Here is a 20,191-nt window from a genome sequence, read left to right as displayed (position 1 = left end):
GAATTCCCATTTGAATAACGTAAATCATCATAATGCAACCTCAGTCCCCTCTCTACAATCAGCAGCACAAACAGCCATTCCACAGTGTTCAGATGTTGACCTCTGAGACTTCAGGCAGTGCTGACTGTCCACTGACAAGTCTGAAAATATGATATGACAGACTTGACCATAAAAATACAACAAATAACCTTTCTGATTTTATTACTTGTCATCTACTACATGTACTAAAAAAAAATCCTAAGCAAATCTCCTCTGGGAGGATTTGAAAAGCTCTGATTTAACAGATATTTCAGTATTTTCAGAAAGGAGAGGTATCTATGTTCTATATCCCCAAATCCCACCCGACAGAGGGGTACAAAGACAGCAGCTACTACTTCACGGTTTCAAGCAATACTTTACAACTGTTCCCTATAGAAAAACAGCCATCATCTCATCAGCAAGAATTTATATGAAAAGCCAGATTTATGCTCCTACTGAAGTCTGCAGAAGTTCTACTGTACATTTTAATGTGCACTGCTTCTCACCTTGTACAGAAACCTCGCTACAGGGAAAGAGATTCCAGCTCTCCAAAATGCTGACAGCATCTTCCAATTTTTGCAATAGATCAGACAGGGCTTCTACAGAACAGTCTTCTGCATTTCACTACTCTGATTCGTCTGCTCAAGAAGGTGAAAATTAAAACAGCACTCATCACATAATTATTATACTACAACGCATACATGTTGGGCGTTTAAATTAGGCTGCACAGGCAATTGCACACTTGATAGGCAATTCTGAAGTGTTCTTTAGAAAGTATTCAAAGGCATAAAATTTCCAAGTTCTTAAAAAAGGAAACACATTCTACCAGATGACAGGAAACTTAATCCCTTCACAGATCACCTGCAACTTTGCAATCATAAGGTCGACTGGAAAATTCTCTGCCACTTGAACCAAGGAGTTCACTGTTAGCTATAAAACATACCAGTCTATGCTCTTAAGGAAGAACTTGGCCAAAAGTACATACCAAGAACGTACTTACTTACTTGAGTACTGCTTCACTTCTCATGTCAGCAATGATGCCATGCAGACTTCTAGCACCAGAGGGGATGCAATACTCAAGTAAGCTGTGTTGCACTCTAGGCTCTGCAGGAGACTGATCTCAGAGTTTCTCCTCCCCTTCCAGTAATGCCTCTTCCATTGCTTTCAACCCATTTCTAGTCTCTGTTCAGGAAGCTCCAGCACATAACCACAACAACCAGTACAAATCTACTCCATACATTCAGAGTTTTGATTTCTTTCTACCTGAGCTCCACAGTGTCAGTCCATTCCTTCTCCCCCAGTATCCTTTTTCAAGGTACTCGACAGCCAGTTCCTGCTCTATATCAAATCAAACAGTGGTTCTTCCTTTACTCTGCCCCTTTCCAGCAGAGAGCTCTGATCCCATTCAAAAGAGAGAATACCAAAAAACATCTCTGATCTAAATCACACCAGAATTGCAATTAGAGAAAGTTCAGTTTGGTTCTGCATCAGGGAATATTCCCTGTATGCCAAACTGACAGAAAAGGTATTAAAAAAAAAAAAAAAAGCCTATCTAGCCACTTCTACCAACACTTAAATGAGATTATTTGAACTGTCATTTTTCAGAGGTTTATAAATTGGTCAAAGCAGAGTGGATATTCACAGGGATAGTGAAAGACACTCTTGAATATAGTCAAATTGATTATATTCACCTTGTCAAATTGAAGTTCCTCCTTCAAAGCATGTACGTACTACAGCTTTTTCAAAGAAAGGTTGATGGAATTTTTTCTTTTTTTAACATACAAAAGAATACCAGGCATTTTCTTGTGAGGCTTATGGTCAAAGCTAAGTTGGTAGTTTTGACTATAATTTTCTGCGAAAAATCAGGCTGAGGCCAACCCAAGAAAAAAAAAAATATTGTTAGCCTCAATGGTTAGCAGCTGGTCAAAGCTGAAAACTGGAAATACAATCCTGCAAAACAAAGTGTATTGTCTTCAATAACGGAGCACTACCAACTCTACTACAAAACTTCTCTCACAGTTAAAAAATATAATTCAATCATCTTTCTGGTATTTTGGCTGGATGACAGAACAAATGATTGACAATAAACGTGAAATACTCTAAATTCTGAAAAACATTAACTGAAAAAATGGGGAAAAAAAATTAAATCTTTCCCAGCTCATTGGAACTGACGAAAATACCTATGTTGAAATGAAGAGAAACAACAAAAATCTTTAACAGATGTGACATTGTATTCTACATACCAACCCTCCGTCTTCTAACAGTGACTAACAAATTGAAGTCAAATCCTATCTCATACCTAACAGCCCAAGACACAAGCAGATGGTTTTAATCCCACCAAGGAGATTTTCTTCTCCACTGAGAACTGTGAGGTGACATGGCCATCCACTTTCATCAAAGTCCTATGTTCCATTAGGAAATCTGGATCTCTGGGGATATAGAGAAAGATACATGCTTGAGGTAAAATACTTGCTTTAGTGAGTTACACCAACTTTATCCTCCGATGGCAGTAAGTGTCAAAACTATGACCTTGTTCACAACACCAGGCACTTTTACCACTACACAGAAAGCAGTTTCCCATACAGCCATTTTCTCCCACAGGACCCCCATCACCTCAAAACAAAATGAGGTCTCCAAGATCACCGGCAATCCCTAGCACTGCCAACTGTACATTTCTCTTCCTTGGGTCTATACACAGAGGGATTAATTGTATAAAATAACTGCATCAAATCATCCAGCAAAGGTAATTAATAAACTCGCAATGAACATTAATGTAAACTTACTGTTTTCTAGACCCTGTGTCTTTTCATGTATTACTATTTACTAGCAATAGGACAATTCCAAGTGGAATGTTTTGCTGTTTCCCAGTTATCTCTAATCATACCTATGCAGTAGTTACTTTCCACTGATGTTTGCCCTTATTTATTTCAGTTCAAATGCTAACACCACAACTATAACATGCAAGAGGATAGAAAGAAGAAAACAAAAACACTCTTGTAACTATTCACGTCAGGGAAGCCCCAAAATCTTAGTTAGATACACTGAAAAAAGAAATGTTGTCAGGATATTGATGGAAGCTTATGACCACAACACAGCTCTTACACAAAATCTATATCCCAAGTATTCACTTCCTTGTTTCAGCAGGACAGAGCCTTATGAATCAAGTTTTGTCCACGATTCTACTCAAACTCCAGCACACTACCTGCTTCTTGAAGAACTGCCATGACTCTCAATTCCCAGTCCCCTTCCTCATTTCATAGAATACAGACACAGTAAAATCCCGGTGGAAAGACCAGACCAACTCTTGTTCAGATGGCAGCCAGAATTTAACTAATCTTTTGAGCCACTGGGAATGTTTTAATTTTCAGATGGAGTTCAAACTTCATATTATAAATTTTTAGACAAGGAAACCTGCATTTCATATGAACTAACAACTTTATTTTAGACACATGTACAGCAATACGTGTGCAGTTCAGAACTAGCAATGAAACAGAATAATAAAGCTTTGGGAAGGCAGGGGGCTGCAGAGTGAATTCCCCCAACCCTGGCTTTGAGGTAGGCAGTGATGGTCCCTATAGGACTCTGCCAAGCAGAGATAACAGGCACTGTCAAAACAGGTTTCCTAAAGCAGATTGCCTAACAATCTGGGAAGGGCAGGATCCAAAGATTTCCCAAGGAGAACATTTTCACATCCAATCAGCCTTCCAGCTCTGCCCAGACAGTCCATAAAAGAGCTCATATAGCAGGCTAAGATGTGATGGAGGGCTAAGAAAAATCAGCCCGGTAGAAACTAGATGAAGTCTAAATTATTTTTTTAGTAGTTTACTGAGGAGAAACTTGTTATGAACCTTCCTTATCCTGTGTCATTTCCTTTTTTCTTTTATTTTAAATGACTGGCGAGATACAGTTACATTGTGATTTTTTTTCCAAATAAATTATGAGGTATTAGCATATGCCTCAGTCAAAGGGAATTTTTTTCTTAAATAATCATGAATGCTCAATCCAGCCTACGGATATAATAATCACCCGTGGGAATGGGACTTAATATACCAATCTTCAAACATCATAGTCTCTCTCTCTCCACTGGCCATATCTGAAAGGCTAAGAAATATCACACAAATATTTCAGCCAACCAACTTCTGGAAATCCTGTAAATATTATTTTAAAAACATTTTCTGGACTATAATTGAAATATTTACATTTTTCTAAATAAAAAAATATCATTTCAAAATAAGAACACTTCCACCTCTGCACTCACCATGATAATAATTAAACACATCTAACATAACCAAACCAGCAGACTTAGACAGCAAAGAAAGAAACCAAAAGTATCTTATGAGATATTGAAAATAAATATATTCCATATGCTTTAGAATATTTTATAATGGAGCCTTAAACTATGGATGCAGTTCAATAACAAGGTGCATGACTATATGCAGATAAATATCTGGTTTATTTATCCTTGGTAGGTAAACAAGTAGACCTCATAGCTGCAGTTCAGGAAGAGGGGTAAACAAAGAGAAAATAGAGTCAGACAAGGAAGCAGGCCAGATTATATTTCACATTCAATATTACTCACTTAAAAATAAAGGAAAAGTCGACAGAAAGGCAGAGATAGTAGTATAATCAATTGTACCTTATACGAAAGCAAAAAGATACACTAATCCAAATGGCATCTTTCCCTCAGTTTTTCATTACTGCACTGTTCAAATAAAATAAAATACAAATACTTAAAGATATGAAATGTGAATGTAAATACCTCTAGAAATTAAAATTTATGGCTCTCCTAGCAACTGTGTCTCGCACACTTACATATATGCAGTATTCTGCACGGTATTTGGTGAGAGCTTTTGTGCTTTCACAGCGACAAGGGTGAATTATGGTTGCTGTGGGAACTATATCTTAGAATTTCTTGACTTGTGCTATCATCTGAACTCAAATGTTACATTAACATAGGTAAGCACTTGCTGGTTTTCTCCACAAAAAGGAAAAAGGAACCTATGTGGATGGTTACATATTTAACTATTCTTACCAAAGAAACAACACTTAGCTCCATGTCTGGAGAAGTACAGAGCTCTAATTATTGTCACCCTGTATACACAAAAAATAAAACAGAGCCACATAAAACCTGGTAGCCAAATATGGCAGGGTACCTACAGAAATACTACATGACAAGGTCATTAGAAGTGTGGGGGTTGTAATCCTCCTTTATTTGTTCAGCTTTGCAACCACAGGGTTTGAACACATGCTTTCTTTCAGGCATTTGATAAGAGGAGATATATAAATATCTATATACACCGTTGTCAGATGCTTTGCAGCTTCTTTGTAGGTAAGTGATCTTTGCAAGTGTGACAGGGCTGTCAAAGTCAGTATTGCCCAGCCCCAGTCAGCACAGGCATTGCTCTGGGTACTTTATGAACTTGCAGTAAAATAAAGCGGTTTCTGCCATATGAGTATTGAGGTCTGACATTTAGGTCACAAGCTGCTACAGAGACTCACCTCAGCATAGGAGATAGAGAAAGCCTCTTACTGCTATTAGAGATGTCCTCTAGCAGAGGTGTTTTCTTTCACAGTAGAATCAAGAAGCTCAAACTTTGAAGTCAGTTTCCTTGACACAAAATATTCTAGTAACTGTTTCTCCACTGGTACATTTTATGTTTTGACATCATCGGGAAAAGCCAAGTCAAGCCCTTTAACTAACCTCTGTGTATTTTTGGAATTATTACTGAACAATTATGCCTCTAAAATCATCAGATTAGATATCGGAAATACCAACTTAATATTGCAGTATTTTTAAATTTAAATAAATTTCAATGCACAATTGCTACTTCCAGAGGTCAACACAGGTATTACATTTTAAGTGAGATTTTTAATTAATTAATTCATTTAATTAGGAGCACAAGGAGAGGGAGAAATCAAAAAGCAACATAAAGTCAAAGTTCCTGAGGCATGGTGGCACCTTTCTGAAGAAACATCAATGCACAGCTACACACTAAACACAGTCAACAGACTTGCAAGGTCTCTTTAGCTTCCACTTAGGAAAGGTGGACATTTCACCAGGGCAAATGTTCTTTGGGAGAAAAACCTCTAAGAAACCCAGGAAAAGCAGTCAAAGGGAAACATGGCTGTAATGTCCTGGTTTAGAATAGAGGAAACAGCATGCACTGAAAGTAACAGCTTGCCAAGTTTAGGAACAAAAAACCTGCATGAAAAAAATCTCAAGGGAATAAAAGCTCACAATTTGAATTTTTTGTGTTATAGTGCATAAAAAATAAGAATTATTCTTTTTTAAAATTTATTTTATCTACTTTGTATATCATTATGAAGGACTGCAAGTTAGTGCTTCTTGCAAATAAACAAAATCTGAAGCACAGGGTATTTCCAAAATAAACAATCAACTTCAAAGCAGAGTTTACAATGCTAACACAGGAGCTTATCAGAGAACCTTCAAAAATATGAGTTATCCAACAGACAAAACCATATATTGATGAAAACGGGTCTGTATTAAAAATCTGAAAGATCATGACAATTCATCAATAAGACAGATTTAACAAGAAAGCACCAAGTCTTGCAAGAATAACACTTCTACTTTGCATCTTTAAGTCTAGTCATAACACAGAAGTTTATTCTGAGTATAAAGAAAAGGATTATTAATTTAATTTGTAATCTCCCAAAGAAATCGTGTGCTATTTTTGTCTCAGGATTTCAAGACTCTACTAAATATGGTATTTAGTTATAGTAGTTGTGTGAAGTGGAAAGGCACATCACTAACAATGCAACCATGCTAAACAGTTTTACAACTCACTTTTGAATGACACTTGCCCCCTGTATGAATAGAATGTCAAATCAACAGCTCCTGTTAGTGTCCAGATGTAATTGTCTCTGAATTGAACACATCATCGGTAACTGCAATACCAAAATGGTTCCAACTAAAATAATGGAACTGTCTCTTGCACCATACTTCTGCATATTTTGTAAAAATTACATAATACAGTAGGTGGAGAAAGATTTATGAGGTTAACATTTTGCATATTCCTGCAATCAGCCCAACTGTCAACTCTATTCACTGTGACATGAGCCGCTATAAAACACGCTTGCAACTAAACACAGCCAGGACATCTGGGGGATGTATGCATTCTGGAAAGAAATTGTATTCGATGGAAGACCTAAAAACATACAAATAGGTCATCAGTTTTAAGAACACACAAATATTTTTAAATATTATATATTTGAACTATAATAGCCGTGTACAAAATATTAAGTATATAAAAACCCCAGTATTTATTTACGTACTTATTCTGAAAACTCCTGGAGGAAGAAAAAGGTCACACATATCTACAAGTCCACCTCAGTCACTCTCCATAAGACTCGTGCTCCAGACCCTCCATTGCCCTTCTTTGGACAAGTCCCAGCACCTAAAAATTTGCACAAAACATGAAAGGTGATCCCCCACAAACATATAAGCAGCACAGCACAGTATTCCCTCTTCTCCTAATATTGAGAGTCCGCTTTAGTTTTTAATGAAAAAAAACAGGGAATAGATTATTCAGTTGAAAAAAAGACTCACCTGCTTCTCACTACTGTAGTTCCTCAGGAAACAAAGTCACATCACTGCATCAGTTGTTACTATGAAACGACCATAATGAGGTATGATAGCTTTGAAAGATTTATCATTAGAGCAGGTAGCAATCTAGAGTTCCACCAACCAATAAATACCAGGACCTAGGTAAATTATGCATTTTAAAACATGCCCAGAGAAGTCTGGTCTCCATCCTCACTATCTGTACAAGTTTTAATAAGCACATGATTTAATGCCTTCTCCAAGTACCTCATGGTTCTCTACTTTTATAGCCCACAAATGATATATTGACTCACTATAAATTGCACTGCAGTGCTAAGGAGACGAAAAAAAAGAGAGCACATTAAAAAGCACATTGGAGTGGGCACATTAGGTTCACCATTTTTTCATATATTTTGCTATTTTCAAAATATTTAGCTGTATGTGCTTACTGTGACAGAAGAACCACCTCTTACACAGAAAAAATACTACAGTGGCCCAGAAGCCACCTCCATCTAACATGAACTTGCACTGAGGAAGGCCAGCCACCACAAAGTCTTTCCTGCATGCTACAGAAAATATCTATTAAACATCTAAACATCTATTTTTAAAAAGACCCAACAGATTCAGTAAAAGGGACTGCATTCATCATACCAACCAAAGATTTTAGGGCAGTATTCAAACACAATGTTTAAAGATAACTGAACCAATGCTGAAAACTGAGGGAAAGTAAAGATCTAAGTTTCTAATGGTGTCCTTAGAAATCAGCAAACTATGAACTGAGTGACCAAAAAGGCATCACATAAAATCTCTGAAGTCAACCTCAAAACAAAACAAACAAACAAACAAAAACAAACAGGTCCATGCAGGGTTTTAAAGGAGATTTTGTTAAGTTGAAGAAAACTTAATTTATGTGGCAGCTCCCTCTTCTGGATCACCAAACCCTGACAATTCAACTGAAATGGCAAGATGCAGAATCTGGCTAGTAAATAGCACCTTTCACTATTTGGGGGTTTTGTCACATACCTTTAGGCAATTACAGACTTACAAAGATGTGAGCTACTGCCCATTCCTTTGAATAAGGAGTATATATCCAAGTAGCATACTGTGAGAGAAAGGCAGTTGAAATATCTGAATCCAGTTGAAATATCCAAATCATTTTGGAATTTTTTCATCAAGCAGTACCAAGACACAAAAGAAAAGATACTGACTTCTTTGAATCTCTCCTCATTTTACTCAGAAAAAAAAAAAAGGCATTTTACTGCATTATACAGAAAAGAACTGATTAATAAGAATATTAAAAACTGGTCACTTTCCCACTTATGTGGCCTGCAGTACGACTTTTGAATTCATATTTGCACAAGATAAGCTTCTCGGTTGCAATTCTTGAAACAGAAGCACCTTACCTGCTTGAAATTTCTTTCAGCCTTGAAAAGTTCATACAGAGAAAAATCTGCACAGTAGAAAAAACTTTTCTGTGCTTCAGCTGTTCAGACATCCTCCAAGACAGCTTGGGCAATTTCTGTAAACATTTATAAACTGGAAAGAAAATGAGTACTCTCTATCCCTACATAAAACTTAGCTCCTCAAAGGAACCCTGGTTTTCTGACTTGATCTATAATAGAAAAGGAGGCTTTGTGAAGACCTGGTGATTTTGCTGTATCTCGGCTGGAACGACAGGCAATTCTATACTCTCTAAATTGTCCATCACTAATCAAGCTGAATGTTTGACTTCAATAAAAAAAATTTGTCTAAACAGCAAATTTGGGACCCAAACAAAATCCCTGTTTACTTCATCAGTGTAATTATTGACAAAATCATTACCTAAATTAAATTATTGCATATTTAATGAGAAAGAGGGCACACAAAAGATGTCCCTGTAAAATTCTGGACTATGCAACTTGAAAGCATGATTTCTGACTTGCTAATAATTGCATAATTAGACATGCAACAGAATGATTTCATCTTTCATGTTAAGTATACCAAGTGTCTCTTTAAGGATGTGGCCAACTGAAACACCCAAGGAAATTCTGATAATTCAACAATGTCTAAAACCAAAATTGCCAGAAGTTATTTGGAATTGAAAGGATTATGTAAAATGGTAAGCCTTGTAGACATGGAAACAGTAAGATAGACAGAGAGAGAGCGCTAAGATTTGCTGTGCAGGCACCCGCTGCAAATGGCAGACTTTCAATGACATAGAGGACAGACACCTTTGCCAAACTGTGCGTCAGTCAGTGGACTGAGACCACCCACAACCCCCTTTGCAGAGAGAAGGGACAAAGGGAAACTAAAACCAACGCTGAGGAAACCAACAGAAACTAGAGAACTGACTATGTAAGGGGCAGACTGGAAGGCAGTGCCCCACTAGACCTGGTGTTTAGGAGCAGAGCAGGGTTGGTAGGAGATGAGGTGGTCAGAGGCCATCTTGGGCATAACGACCAAGAAATGACAGTTTTTTATTCTCAGTGAAGTAAGGGGGCCAACAAAACTTCTACCCTGGACTTCCAGAGGGCAGACTTTGGCCTGTCCAGAACACTGGTTCAGAGAGTCCCGTGGGAAACAGTCCTTAATAGTGAAGGGGTCCAGGAAGGCTGGCCATACTTTCAGAAGGAAATCTTAAAGGTGCAGGAGCAGGCTGTCCCTGTGTGCCAAAACATGAGCAGGTGGGGAAGAAGACCGGCCTGGCTGACCTTTCAGCCTGATCTTTCGCTGAAACTCAGGGGGAAAAAAAAAGAGAGTTTATGACCTTTGGAAGGAGGGGCAGGCAACTCAGGAAGAGTACAAAGATGTCATTAGGTCATGTAGAGGGAAAATTAGGAAGACAAAAGTTCAGCTTGAACTCAATCTGGCCACTGCTGTGAAGGATAATAAAAAGTGGTTTTATAAATACATCGATAACAAAAGCAGTGCCAAGGAACATTCCCATCCTTTATTTGATGTGAGGCGGGGGGGGAACATTGTCACCATGGATGAGGAAAAGGCTGAGGTATTTAATGCTGTCTTTGTCTCAGTCCTCAACAGGAAGACCAGTTATCCTCAGAGCAACCACATCTCTGAGGTGGTAGACAGGAATAAGGAGCAGAACAGATACCCTGCAATCCAGGAGGAAGTAGCTATTGACCTGCTGTGCCACTCAGACACTCACATGTCTATGGGACTGGATGTGATCCATGCAAGGGTACTGAGGGAGTTGGTTGAAGAGTTAGCCACGACACTCCATCATTTATCAGCATCCCTGGCTAAATGGAGGAGCCTCAGTTGACTGGAGGTTTGCCAATACGATGCCTACAAGAACAGTAGGAAGGAGAATTTGGAGAACTACAAGCCTGTCAGCCTGACCTCAGTGCCAGGGAAGGTAATGAACGGATTGTCTGGAGTGACATCATTCAGCACATACAAGACAACTGGGGGATCAGGCCCAGGCAGCATGGATTTAGGAAAAGGTAGGTCCTTCTTTACCAACCTGATCTCCTTTTACGACCAGGTGACCCACCTAGTGGATGAGAAAAAAGCTGTGGATTTTTTCCTGCACACTTTACCTGCACTTCAGCAAAGCACTTGACACCATTTCCCCCCACACTCTCCTGGAGAAACTGGCTGCTCATGGCTTGGACAGGTGCACTCTTCACTGGGTAAAAACGGTCAGATGTCCAGGCCCAGAGAGTGGTGGTGAATGGAGTGTAATCCAGCTGGTGGCTGGTCACCAGTGGTGTCCCCCAGGGCTCAGTACTGGGGCCAGTCCTGTTTAATATCTTTATCAATGATGTGGACAAGGGGATTGAGTGCACCCTCTGTCAGTTCGCAGATGACACCAAGGTGGGTGGAGTGTTGATCTGCTGGAGGGCAGGAAGGCTCTGCAGAGGGATCTGGACAGGCTAGATTGATGGGCTGAGGCCAACTGTATGAGGTTCAACAAGGTCAAGTGCCAGGTCCTGTCCTTGGGTTACAACAACTCAAGGCACTGCTACAGGTTGGAGGCAGAGTTGTTGGAAAGCAAACCAGTAGAAAAAGGACCTGAGGGTGCTGGTTGACAGCACGTGAACATGAGCCAGCCTGTGCCCAGGTGGCTGAGGCAGCCAGTGGCATCCTGGCTTGTATCAGCAATAGTGTGGACAGCAGGATCTGGGAAGTGATAAGCACAGCTGAGGCTGCATCTCAAGTACTATGTCCAGTTCTGGGCCCCCACAACAGGAAAGACATTGAGGTGTCAGAGCGTGTCCAGGGAAGGACAACAGAGCTGGTGAAGGGTCTGGAGCACAGGTCATATGAGGAAAAGCTGAGGGAGCTGAGGGTGTTTAGTCTAAAGAAAAGGAGGCTCAAGGGAGACCTTATCACTCTCTACAACTACTTGAACCGCGTTATCCAGGTGGGGGTTGGCCTCTTCTCCCAGGTAACAAGTGACAGGACAAGAGGAAATGGCCTCAACCTGCGCCAAGAGAGGCTCAGGTTGGACATCAGGAAGAATTTCTTCACTGAAAGGGTGATTAAGCATTGAAATAGGCTGTCCAGAAGTGGTGGAATCACCATCCCTGGAGGTGTTCAAGAAACGACTGGATATGGTACTTAGCATTATGGTTTAGCTGACACGGTGGTGTTCGGTCAAAGGTTGGACTCAACCAATTCTGTGATTTTGTGATTCTGTGACTAGAAAGTAAAAAGGCAACTGGCTGAAGAGCACATCCTGGAAACTCAGTCTGTTTTTCAAGCACGAAGAAACAGCAACACCACTTTTCAGGTTACTGAAAAGGAGCTAACATCTTCAGTCAGATATTTACAATACAAAATAATTAACATAGCATTAATAAGTATTTGTTCTATGATAAAATGACACTTAATGACTCGTAGGAGAAAACATTCATATTAAATTCCAACAGAAATACCATGTAAGCAAGGATTTTATTAATGATTGCAATTAAATCATCTCAATGTACTTAATTAAATTAATTCATTCCATAAATTCAAACCATAAACACAAAATTAGGAAACAAATAATAAATGTAAATAAGCCACTCACCTTTTCCCTTTCATAACAAATACCTATACTTTCCAGTTTTCATTGTCATTCAGTAAGCCTTTTTTATAGTAATCTACAAAAATATTTGAACAAAAGATTCTTACAAAACCCATGCTATGTATAAACAAAGGCTCCATAACCAACAGATAAAAATACCACAAAATGGACTAATGTAGGTAAGTATCACTAGAAGTAAAGCTATCCAAATAAATATAATTTCAGTATACCTTAACCTTTCCTCTTTGTCTATCATGCTGAACTTTTCATATTGAAACAATGTCAAATTGTGCAGCAACAAACAGAAGTATAATCAAATACACACAATGTCTTGCAATGAGTCATTTACTGGATCTGGTCTTACACAGCCACAGACAATGTTATAAAGGAAGCAAAGCATGATGATAAGACTTTTCAGACAGAAGCCCTTTCTCTGTGCTGCAGCAGCTCTCAGGTGTCAGTGACAGTAAACCAACCAAACACCACTATAAGTAACTGCAAAAGAAAGGAGGGATGAAATACAGGGAGTTGCTGAATGTATAAACAGGGATGTATGAAACAGGACTGGAATAATTGTATTATACACATACATAGCATCAGAGGGTACATCAGGGTGATACAGTGAGCCCTGTGACACACCTTACAGTGCTGTATGCAAGCTGGCAGTGTCCTAAATGTACCCTGGGGTGACACAAGGGGTATATCAGCCCCTTCCAAGAATTTTGGTTTCTTTTGAACAAACACAGAATTGTGGTCTGCAGAAGAGATACTGTTCAGTACACTACATCTCCAAATTGGACAGCTGGAAGCCCAGAACTGTAAAGCACACCATCCAACTAAGATGTCACGGAAACACAACATCCATTCATGGTGATGATCCTTCAAAAGAAATGTTGGCAAACTGCAAAGTGTTAAGAAAAGAGCTGCTACCGTGCCTTTTTATGAAAGACCAAGGAAAAATCAATTGTTTGGTTCAGCCACAAAAGCACTGGGATATGAAAGCATCTACAGACGGAGACTTCCTATTTAATTAGACCTTACTAATGAAGGCATGACTAACAAGGACATTACTTCAGTTGTAAGCTTGTGCAAGCACATTGCTTTCCATGGAATTCGTGAAATAATAGAAAAGACAGTATTGAACCAAATCCAGACTTATTGTCTTTGATTGAAAATTACAGTAAACAAAAAGCAATTGGAGGTAAACCTGACAGTGATTAAATTTGTATTAATCAGCTCACAAGTCTTCTAGTTCCTTAAAATGTTACATTGTTCAAATATGTTTTTACAACAAAATTATTACCAATTTCATAGTCTCAATAAATCTCTCTTCAAATTACTCAGAAATAAAAGAGAACATTAGAGCACCACAAGCTAAGTGAACAGGAACGTTCACATCACAATTCACAAGGCACTAATGCTAAAAGAGCTTTCAACCACTCGACAGCATAAAGTTACAAAATAGATGAAAAGAAAATTTACACTGTAAACCAATCTCAAGTCTTTGATGAGGTAACCTTAATATGATTTTTGACTCAATCTTTTCATTGACCGTATAATCATTACTGAATGTAATGCTATCTAGAATAACATAATGCCAGCTTAGAGTTCACCTCATAAAATATTTCAAACATGCTTTAACTTACACGAAGTTTGAAAGAAGTTAATGTGATTTGGAACTTAAAGCAAAGGGTCTGGAATAAGCAGTCCTGTTAACAATCCACTAGATCATTTGGGCAAACAGCAAAAGACCTGACTTTTCAGAAGTCCCAGGGTACTACCTGCTTAATAGTTGACATTCAGCTTCTATAAAAATCACATCCTTAACTTTTATATTTAATTCTTCTAGCCTGTAAATGGATACTCTAATACTGTTCTTCATACAGCTTTTGTGAGTCTGCATTTAATGTGAGGAAAGGGCTTTGAGATCTTTAGCACAAATAAAATATATTTTGCACTTAGACGTTAATTATAGAAGTAGCAATATTTGAAATAGTATTTTGTTTCAAGGCAGCAAGACTAAATCAAACATGATTATCTTGGCTTTGATTGTGATATTTTGCTTACTATGCTCTATTTTTCCTCGCATTTGAAATATGTAATTTCGCTTTTCTGTTATGTAAATGAATGTTTTTCATCTAACATATCTATTTTTGGAAAAAGAATAATTTTCTTTCCTAGGCTAAGACAGAAACGTTGCAGAACACAATTCTGAAGTCTAACTGACAGAGTACTGCAAGGTCATTGCAAGCATTCAATAGCAAAAGCAGGAAGGGATGCCCAGAAGACTCACTGAACTTAGAACATTAGTATGTAAAGGTTTATCTACACAGATCTCTATCTAGATATATAAACAACACAATAATATTTAATACAGATTAACTAGTCCTTCTGTCCTTCAGTTAGGTGATCCCAACCAATGCAGTTACAGTTACAAGTTGTGGCCTTTTTGAAAAGTAAAAAGAACTGGGATAAGGACAGGAAAAAAACACTTGCATGCAAAAGAGGTCAAGTCACTGCCACCATGGACCTCTCTTTGAAATATTGTTTATTACTTCTGCAAAGTGTGTTGATTACACTGCTGTATATGTTCTTAGATATCAGTAGCATTTAATGGACAACAATGTACTCGGGAAAATAGATGTCATATTTATATATAACCCTATTAAAATAAACAGGGTTACTACCTGCAGATTACTTTGATTCTATAGTTTGTGTGATCAAATTACATTGCTTCAGTCTTCTGTTCTCTGAATTTCACATATTCCCATGCTGAGTAAAGAGAAAACATGTAATATTTACATTTAAGTCATGGAGCAAAACTGGGAATCCAGAAATTGCCAGCATTAAAGAGAACTGAAGTTAGGGCTAGCTAAGTAATTTAAAAAATTATGTCCTGTGATAAAAGATGACCCAATAAATCAAAGGAATAAAGCACCTGCTGAGAAGAAAACATTATCATCTCAAAGCATGCTGAAACACTGGTATTTACCCAGACAAATGAGGTTAAGAAGCATATTCTACTCATTCAAATCTTTAAATGAAAGTAAATGCCAACCTAAAGCTTGTTTTCAGCATTCTGTGATGCCTAAGAAATGCTGTCACTCACTCATTACACTCCCTCACACGGATGTAATTTCCACCCCCACTTATCGTCATCACATCTGGTTTGGTATGCAATTTCACCAAAAAAAAGTCGTGTGGGCACAAAACCACAACATCTTTTGAGAAATGCTTTAGTATGCAAGTTTGTGTAATTACACACACTGTTAAGTACACCTTGAAATATAAACCACCATGGAATAATTGGGAGGAAAATCTTAGTCCAAAGCCTCAATCGAGCTATAGCTTATTATTAGTACGCTGGGGTTTAAATCACTTCTCCAAACAGCAAAGCATAAGACATAACAGAAAACTTCACATCCCAAAGAGTCACAGATAATAAAGCTGAAAGAGACAGCAAACAGGTAATCTTTCTACCTACCTCAAGGCAAGGTCTGTAGCTTTATCACTTCAATCTATGTTTGCGAAACAAACAGTGAGACTTCACTGTCTACCTACTTCATGTATTCCAGTGCTGAAAAGTTTCCCCTAACGCTGAACCTGAACCCAATCTATTACAGTGTGCCACCTTCCTCAGTATTGGAAAGTTTTTCAGTCTAGCTGGACTTCTGATGCATTTAAAACTCTTAGAAACAGTAAATACACTCTTCTCGGGAATACATAGCACCAGCAGAACAAAAGCATCGAGATGTGGTATTAGCTCCACTTAACTCACTGAAAACAGACACCGAAAGGGGCTCCCGGCACTACACGTTACACATCTGGCTTCGTGGAAAATACATAGGTTCTCACCTAAGCCACTGCATGTTCAAAACCATACATGGTTCGAAGATAGTGGGGAAACTTTCTTCCCTGGAACCCAAGGACTGTTCTTTCTCTGATCACAGAATATTAAAAAAATATAACTTTCCAGCTTTCCTCTGTTTTCAAAGTTAAGGGGGTGAAAAAAGGCCAAAAAAACTTTACGGTAGGTACTACGCAGACCATCTTGCACCAGCACCCACCGAGGCCAAGGCCAAGAGGGCTGATGCCACCTAGGCCACCAGATGCCAAACACTACTTTTCAAAACAAACAACAACAAAAAAAAATACAAAACAAAACCAAACCCAACCACAAACACCAGCCAAGACACTTTCACAAAGGCCCGGAACATGCCAACCACCGGCGGGCATCCCGTGCCAGCCCATCTCCCCTCCTGTCCGGGGCACATTCGCCCCCTCCGCCGCCCCACAGCCCTGGGGCTGCCACGTGCTGCCAGCGTCTTTCTCCCACCAGGGATTCCCGTGTCTCCACACGCTGCCGGCCGGCACAGCGGGCGAGGGGCCGCGCCCCCCTCGGCACCTCTGTACTCACCTTCAGACACCTCGAACTCGGCTGCTCCATTGAGCTGGTAGAGGCACCAGTCAGCCGCGCTCTCGCCTGCGGGGCCGCCGGCTGGGCAGGAGGAAAGGCACAGTCAGTCGGGGCACCCAGGGCCGGCCGGGGGACTGGGCTTGAGGGAGGGAGAAGGGAAAGTGGGCGAAGGGAGGGAGAGGCAGAGTGGGGAGGAGAGATGGAGGGAGCTGAGGAGGGAACAGAAGGATGAAAGGGGACAGAGAGTGCCGGGGGAGGGAGCGCGTTTCCAGATACCCTGCTTGTGGGACATGGGTGTTGCCCTCCGGAAGGCGCCCACTGCTCTGAACTATTATTTGCTCTGCTCCCAACGCCCGTGGCTCGGGGCGCCTCCTCCTTCTCCCAGCGGAGCGGGCGCAGGCAGCCGCCGCTGCCTCGGGGCGCTCAGGGAGCCGGGGGAGGGAGGACGGGAAGGAGGGAAGGCTCCGCCCGGAGCTCCCGGCGGAGGCGGCGCAGCCTCGGCAGGACCCGCCGCGCCCGGCCCCGCCGCTGCTCCAACAGGTGTGAGCGGCCCCGGCCCCCGGTGGGATGCGACGCTCCAGCCTGGCCTCGCCCCCGGCCAGGAGAATCCTCCCTACTCTCCGTCCAGAAGAACCCCTCCCTGCCCTCCGTACGGGAGAATCCCTTCGTGGCGTCCGTCCGGGACAACTCCTCCGTGCCGTCTGTCCGGCTGCCGTTGTGAGCTCCCACAGGGTGCCGCACGTGCCCGCGCTGCGGGTGCGCTTCCTGGTGCGCCAGGAGCCTGGACACACATCCCTGGGGAAGACCACACACCAGGGCCTCGCCAGTGGCACCCGTGCCAGCGGCCCTGCTGCTGCTCCCACCTCGCCACGCAAAGCACTGGTGGTTGAGTTGAATGGCCCACGACATTCACCTCAGTTCGCTTACCAGCCCTAGTCCGTGTCGGCTATCTTGCGGATAAAGGCTACAAATACCATGTAAATTGTTGGGGTTTATATACACTGAAATCACTGCAAGGCAGGAGAGTGGTTTTCATCCGGCCTGCAAGGCCCTGTGATTCTGCAAACTGTCTTTACAGCCTTCCTGCAAGGTTGGTAAGAAAGCAAACCTGTTACCAAGTAAGCCCAAGTGCTCTGTACAGTGACCTTTGCCTCCTCTGGGAAATGGTTAGGGGAATGGCAAATTTTAAAACACTGAAATAGTCAGCTAGAGCTAAGTCATGTTAATAAACACCTTCATTCTTACACGTGTCCACCCCAAAAACACGACAGGAGGGAAATGTAAAGGTGCATTAGTTGTTCTGTTAGGCAGGTGACTTTCTTGATACTTGAGACAATTGTGACTGCTTAGCTTGTAGTTGGCAGCATCCTGCTGACATCGTCTGTCTTTTCAAGGTCACAGTGTCAGAACCCCACATAGCACAGCTCATTACAAAGAAAGCAAACACACTTTGTATGGGCAAATGAGAAAATCTTAAGAAAGAATACAAGACGACTATAATCAAGCCAGACTATGAGATTAGGAGCCAACAAGAGGATAAAGTATCAATGTAGGCAGCTGTCATGGCATAGTTACACTGGCTCGTCCATCTATTTTTCGCTGTTTGTGAAATGGTATGGAAATGGCAAGGAAGAATTACTTTCGGCATAAATTCTACTTTACGTACCTACATTTTCATCTGGCCCATCAGCCCATGTAGATCCACAAACCCTTTACAGCATCTCTGAGAGGTTAGTAAGAAAGCAAACCTGTTATCAAGTAAGCCTAAGCGCTCCATGCAGTGACATTTGCTACGTTCATCCCTTTTTGCAGCAAGTGGAGACCCTCCTGATACCTTTAGGTGTGTGAACTGTGGGCACTTTGGTTAATGTTTCCTCATAAAAGTATTCTGTTCAAATATTTATGTTCTTCTCCACTGCATCCAAGACAGTGTCACACTTTGGCCTTTGTGAAAGAGTAAGTAGGACAATTACAGTTTTTGAAGGAAATAGGTTTTAAATGGGAGTAACATTCTGCAAACACTTTCAGCTATTCTGGAAGCAAAGCAAAACACTAACAATTAAGCTTTCCTGGGAACTACACCTCAATTACAAAGACCATAAAGCCTTCTGAGGTAAAAGAACATCAGTTGATTTAGACAGCGTGTGTATATATATCCCCAAGCCATATGTTTGGTGGATGTGCACTTGCATTCTTGGAACTGAAACAGTTTAAGACAATGATTTGAGGGAAAAAAAAGTGTCATGGAGTTGTATGAAAGTAAAACTTCATCCAGCTGCTTACAGTGATACTAACTGCCCCTAAAAATTACCTGTAGACCTTGATTACTTTTCATGACAAAGTATTATCACAAATAAAATTAATCTTAGCATTCCATTGTTAGCCTCTTCTTTTTGCAGAAAACTCTAGATTCTTATATTAATTAGCAATCAAGGGCCCTTTTCTGGGAGAATCCATTCATATTAAATTTTTATGAAATGTGGCAATTTTATGCTGTTCAGCTTAATATGACTGACTTACATGGCACTTTTCATTCCGGACTTCAATAATTTACCAACTTTATATATTCAAAAAATCCCCGAAATTGGCATGTAATGCAGCACATGTGGTTTTTTCTTTGTAAAATGAGGGGATTGATACAAAATGCGTTTACAGTGTGTGATCAGTTTCTACAGGTATCTCGAATATTGAGAGGGGCTAATTTGTACCCAAGTACCATCTAGTCCAGTAGGAATTAATCTTTTACTTTTATAAGTCTGTAGGTGGACACTTAAGCTATTTGTGATTGTTTCCTTCAGTCACAGAGAGATGACTGATTTAACTAGGATTGGAATCTAGTAATGCTAAATCCACAGACAAACTGAATGTGGGAGCAGTTACCACCCTTCATCTGATGTCCTTTACTTTTGCACTATTGGAAATGAGCTAAGAGTTTGGTATGATATTTTTTGTCATTTCAGGATTGTAAGGTTGTTAAAAGCATATAATTTACTCAAATCAGAACTTAAGCAAGGTAGTTGATTTATACTATAGTTTTTTTTAAAGAATCAAAGTTTAAAAATAGTTTAATTTATTTTGGCTTTCAATATCACAGTGATTTATTGGGCAGAAACAGGTGCAGCTGCAGAGAAAACTTCTGAGGAAACTGGACTACATTATACTATAACATTTTTTAATTTTGTGT

General features: G+C 40.1%; 1 protein-coding gene across 6 annotated transcripts in view; it reads right to left on the bottom strand.

Moving 5' to 3' along the window:
• Nucleotides 1–17,449, bottom strand: part of PPP2R2C (protein phosphatase 2 regulatory subunit Bgamma) — a 191,069-nt gene extending 173,620 nt beyond the window's left edge. Inside the window, exons 1-2 of one of the 6 annotated variants that reach the window (XM_032686087.1) lie at nucleotides 17,284–17,449; nucleotides 17,008–17,088 (exon numbers count right to left, since the gene is read on the bottom strand). In XM_032686087.1, coding sequence (XP_032541978.1) covers nucleotides 17,008–17,088; nucleotides 17,284–17,299 — 97 coding nt within the window. In that variant the 5' untranslated portion in view covers nucleotides 17,300–17,449. Of the gene's footprint in view, nucleotides 1–17,007; nucleotides 17,089–17,283 lie in introns of those variants that run through there. The other 5 variants (XM_032686088.1, XM_032686094.1, XM_032686095.1 and 2 more) reach the window with 5 other exon arrangements.
• Nucleotides 17,450–20,191: the final 2,742 nt, after the last annotated feature.

Source organism: Chiroxiphia lanceolata, chromosome 4 (assembly GCF_009829145.1).
Source record: "Chiroxiphia lanceolata isolate bChiLan1 chromosome 4, bChiLan1.pri, whole genome shotgun sequence".
NCBI lineage: Eukaryota > Metazoa > Chordata > Aves > Passeriformes > Pipridae > Chiroxiphia > Chiroxiphia lanceolata.
Note: the sequence above shows the minus strand (reverse complement) of the source record. Positions and strands in the feature narration are given on the sequence as shown.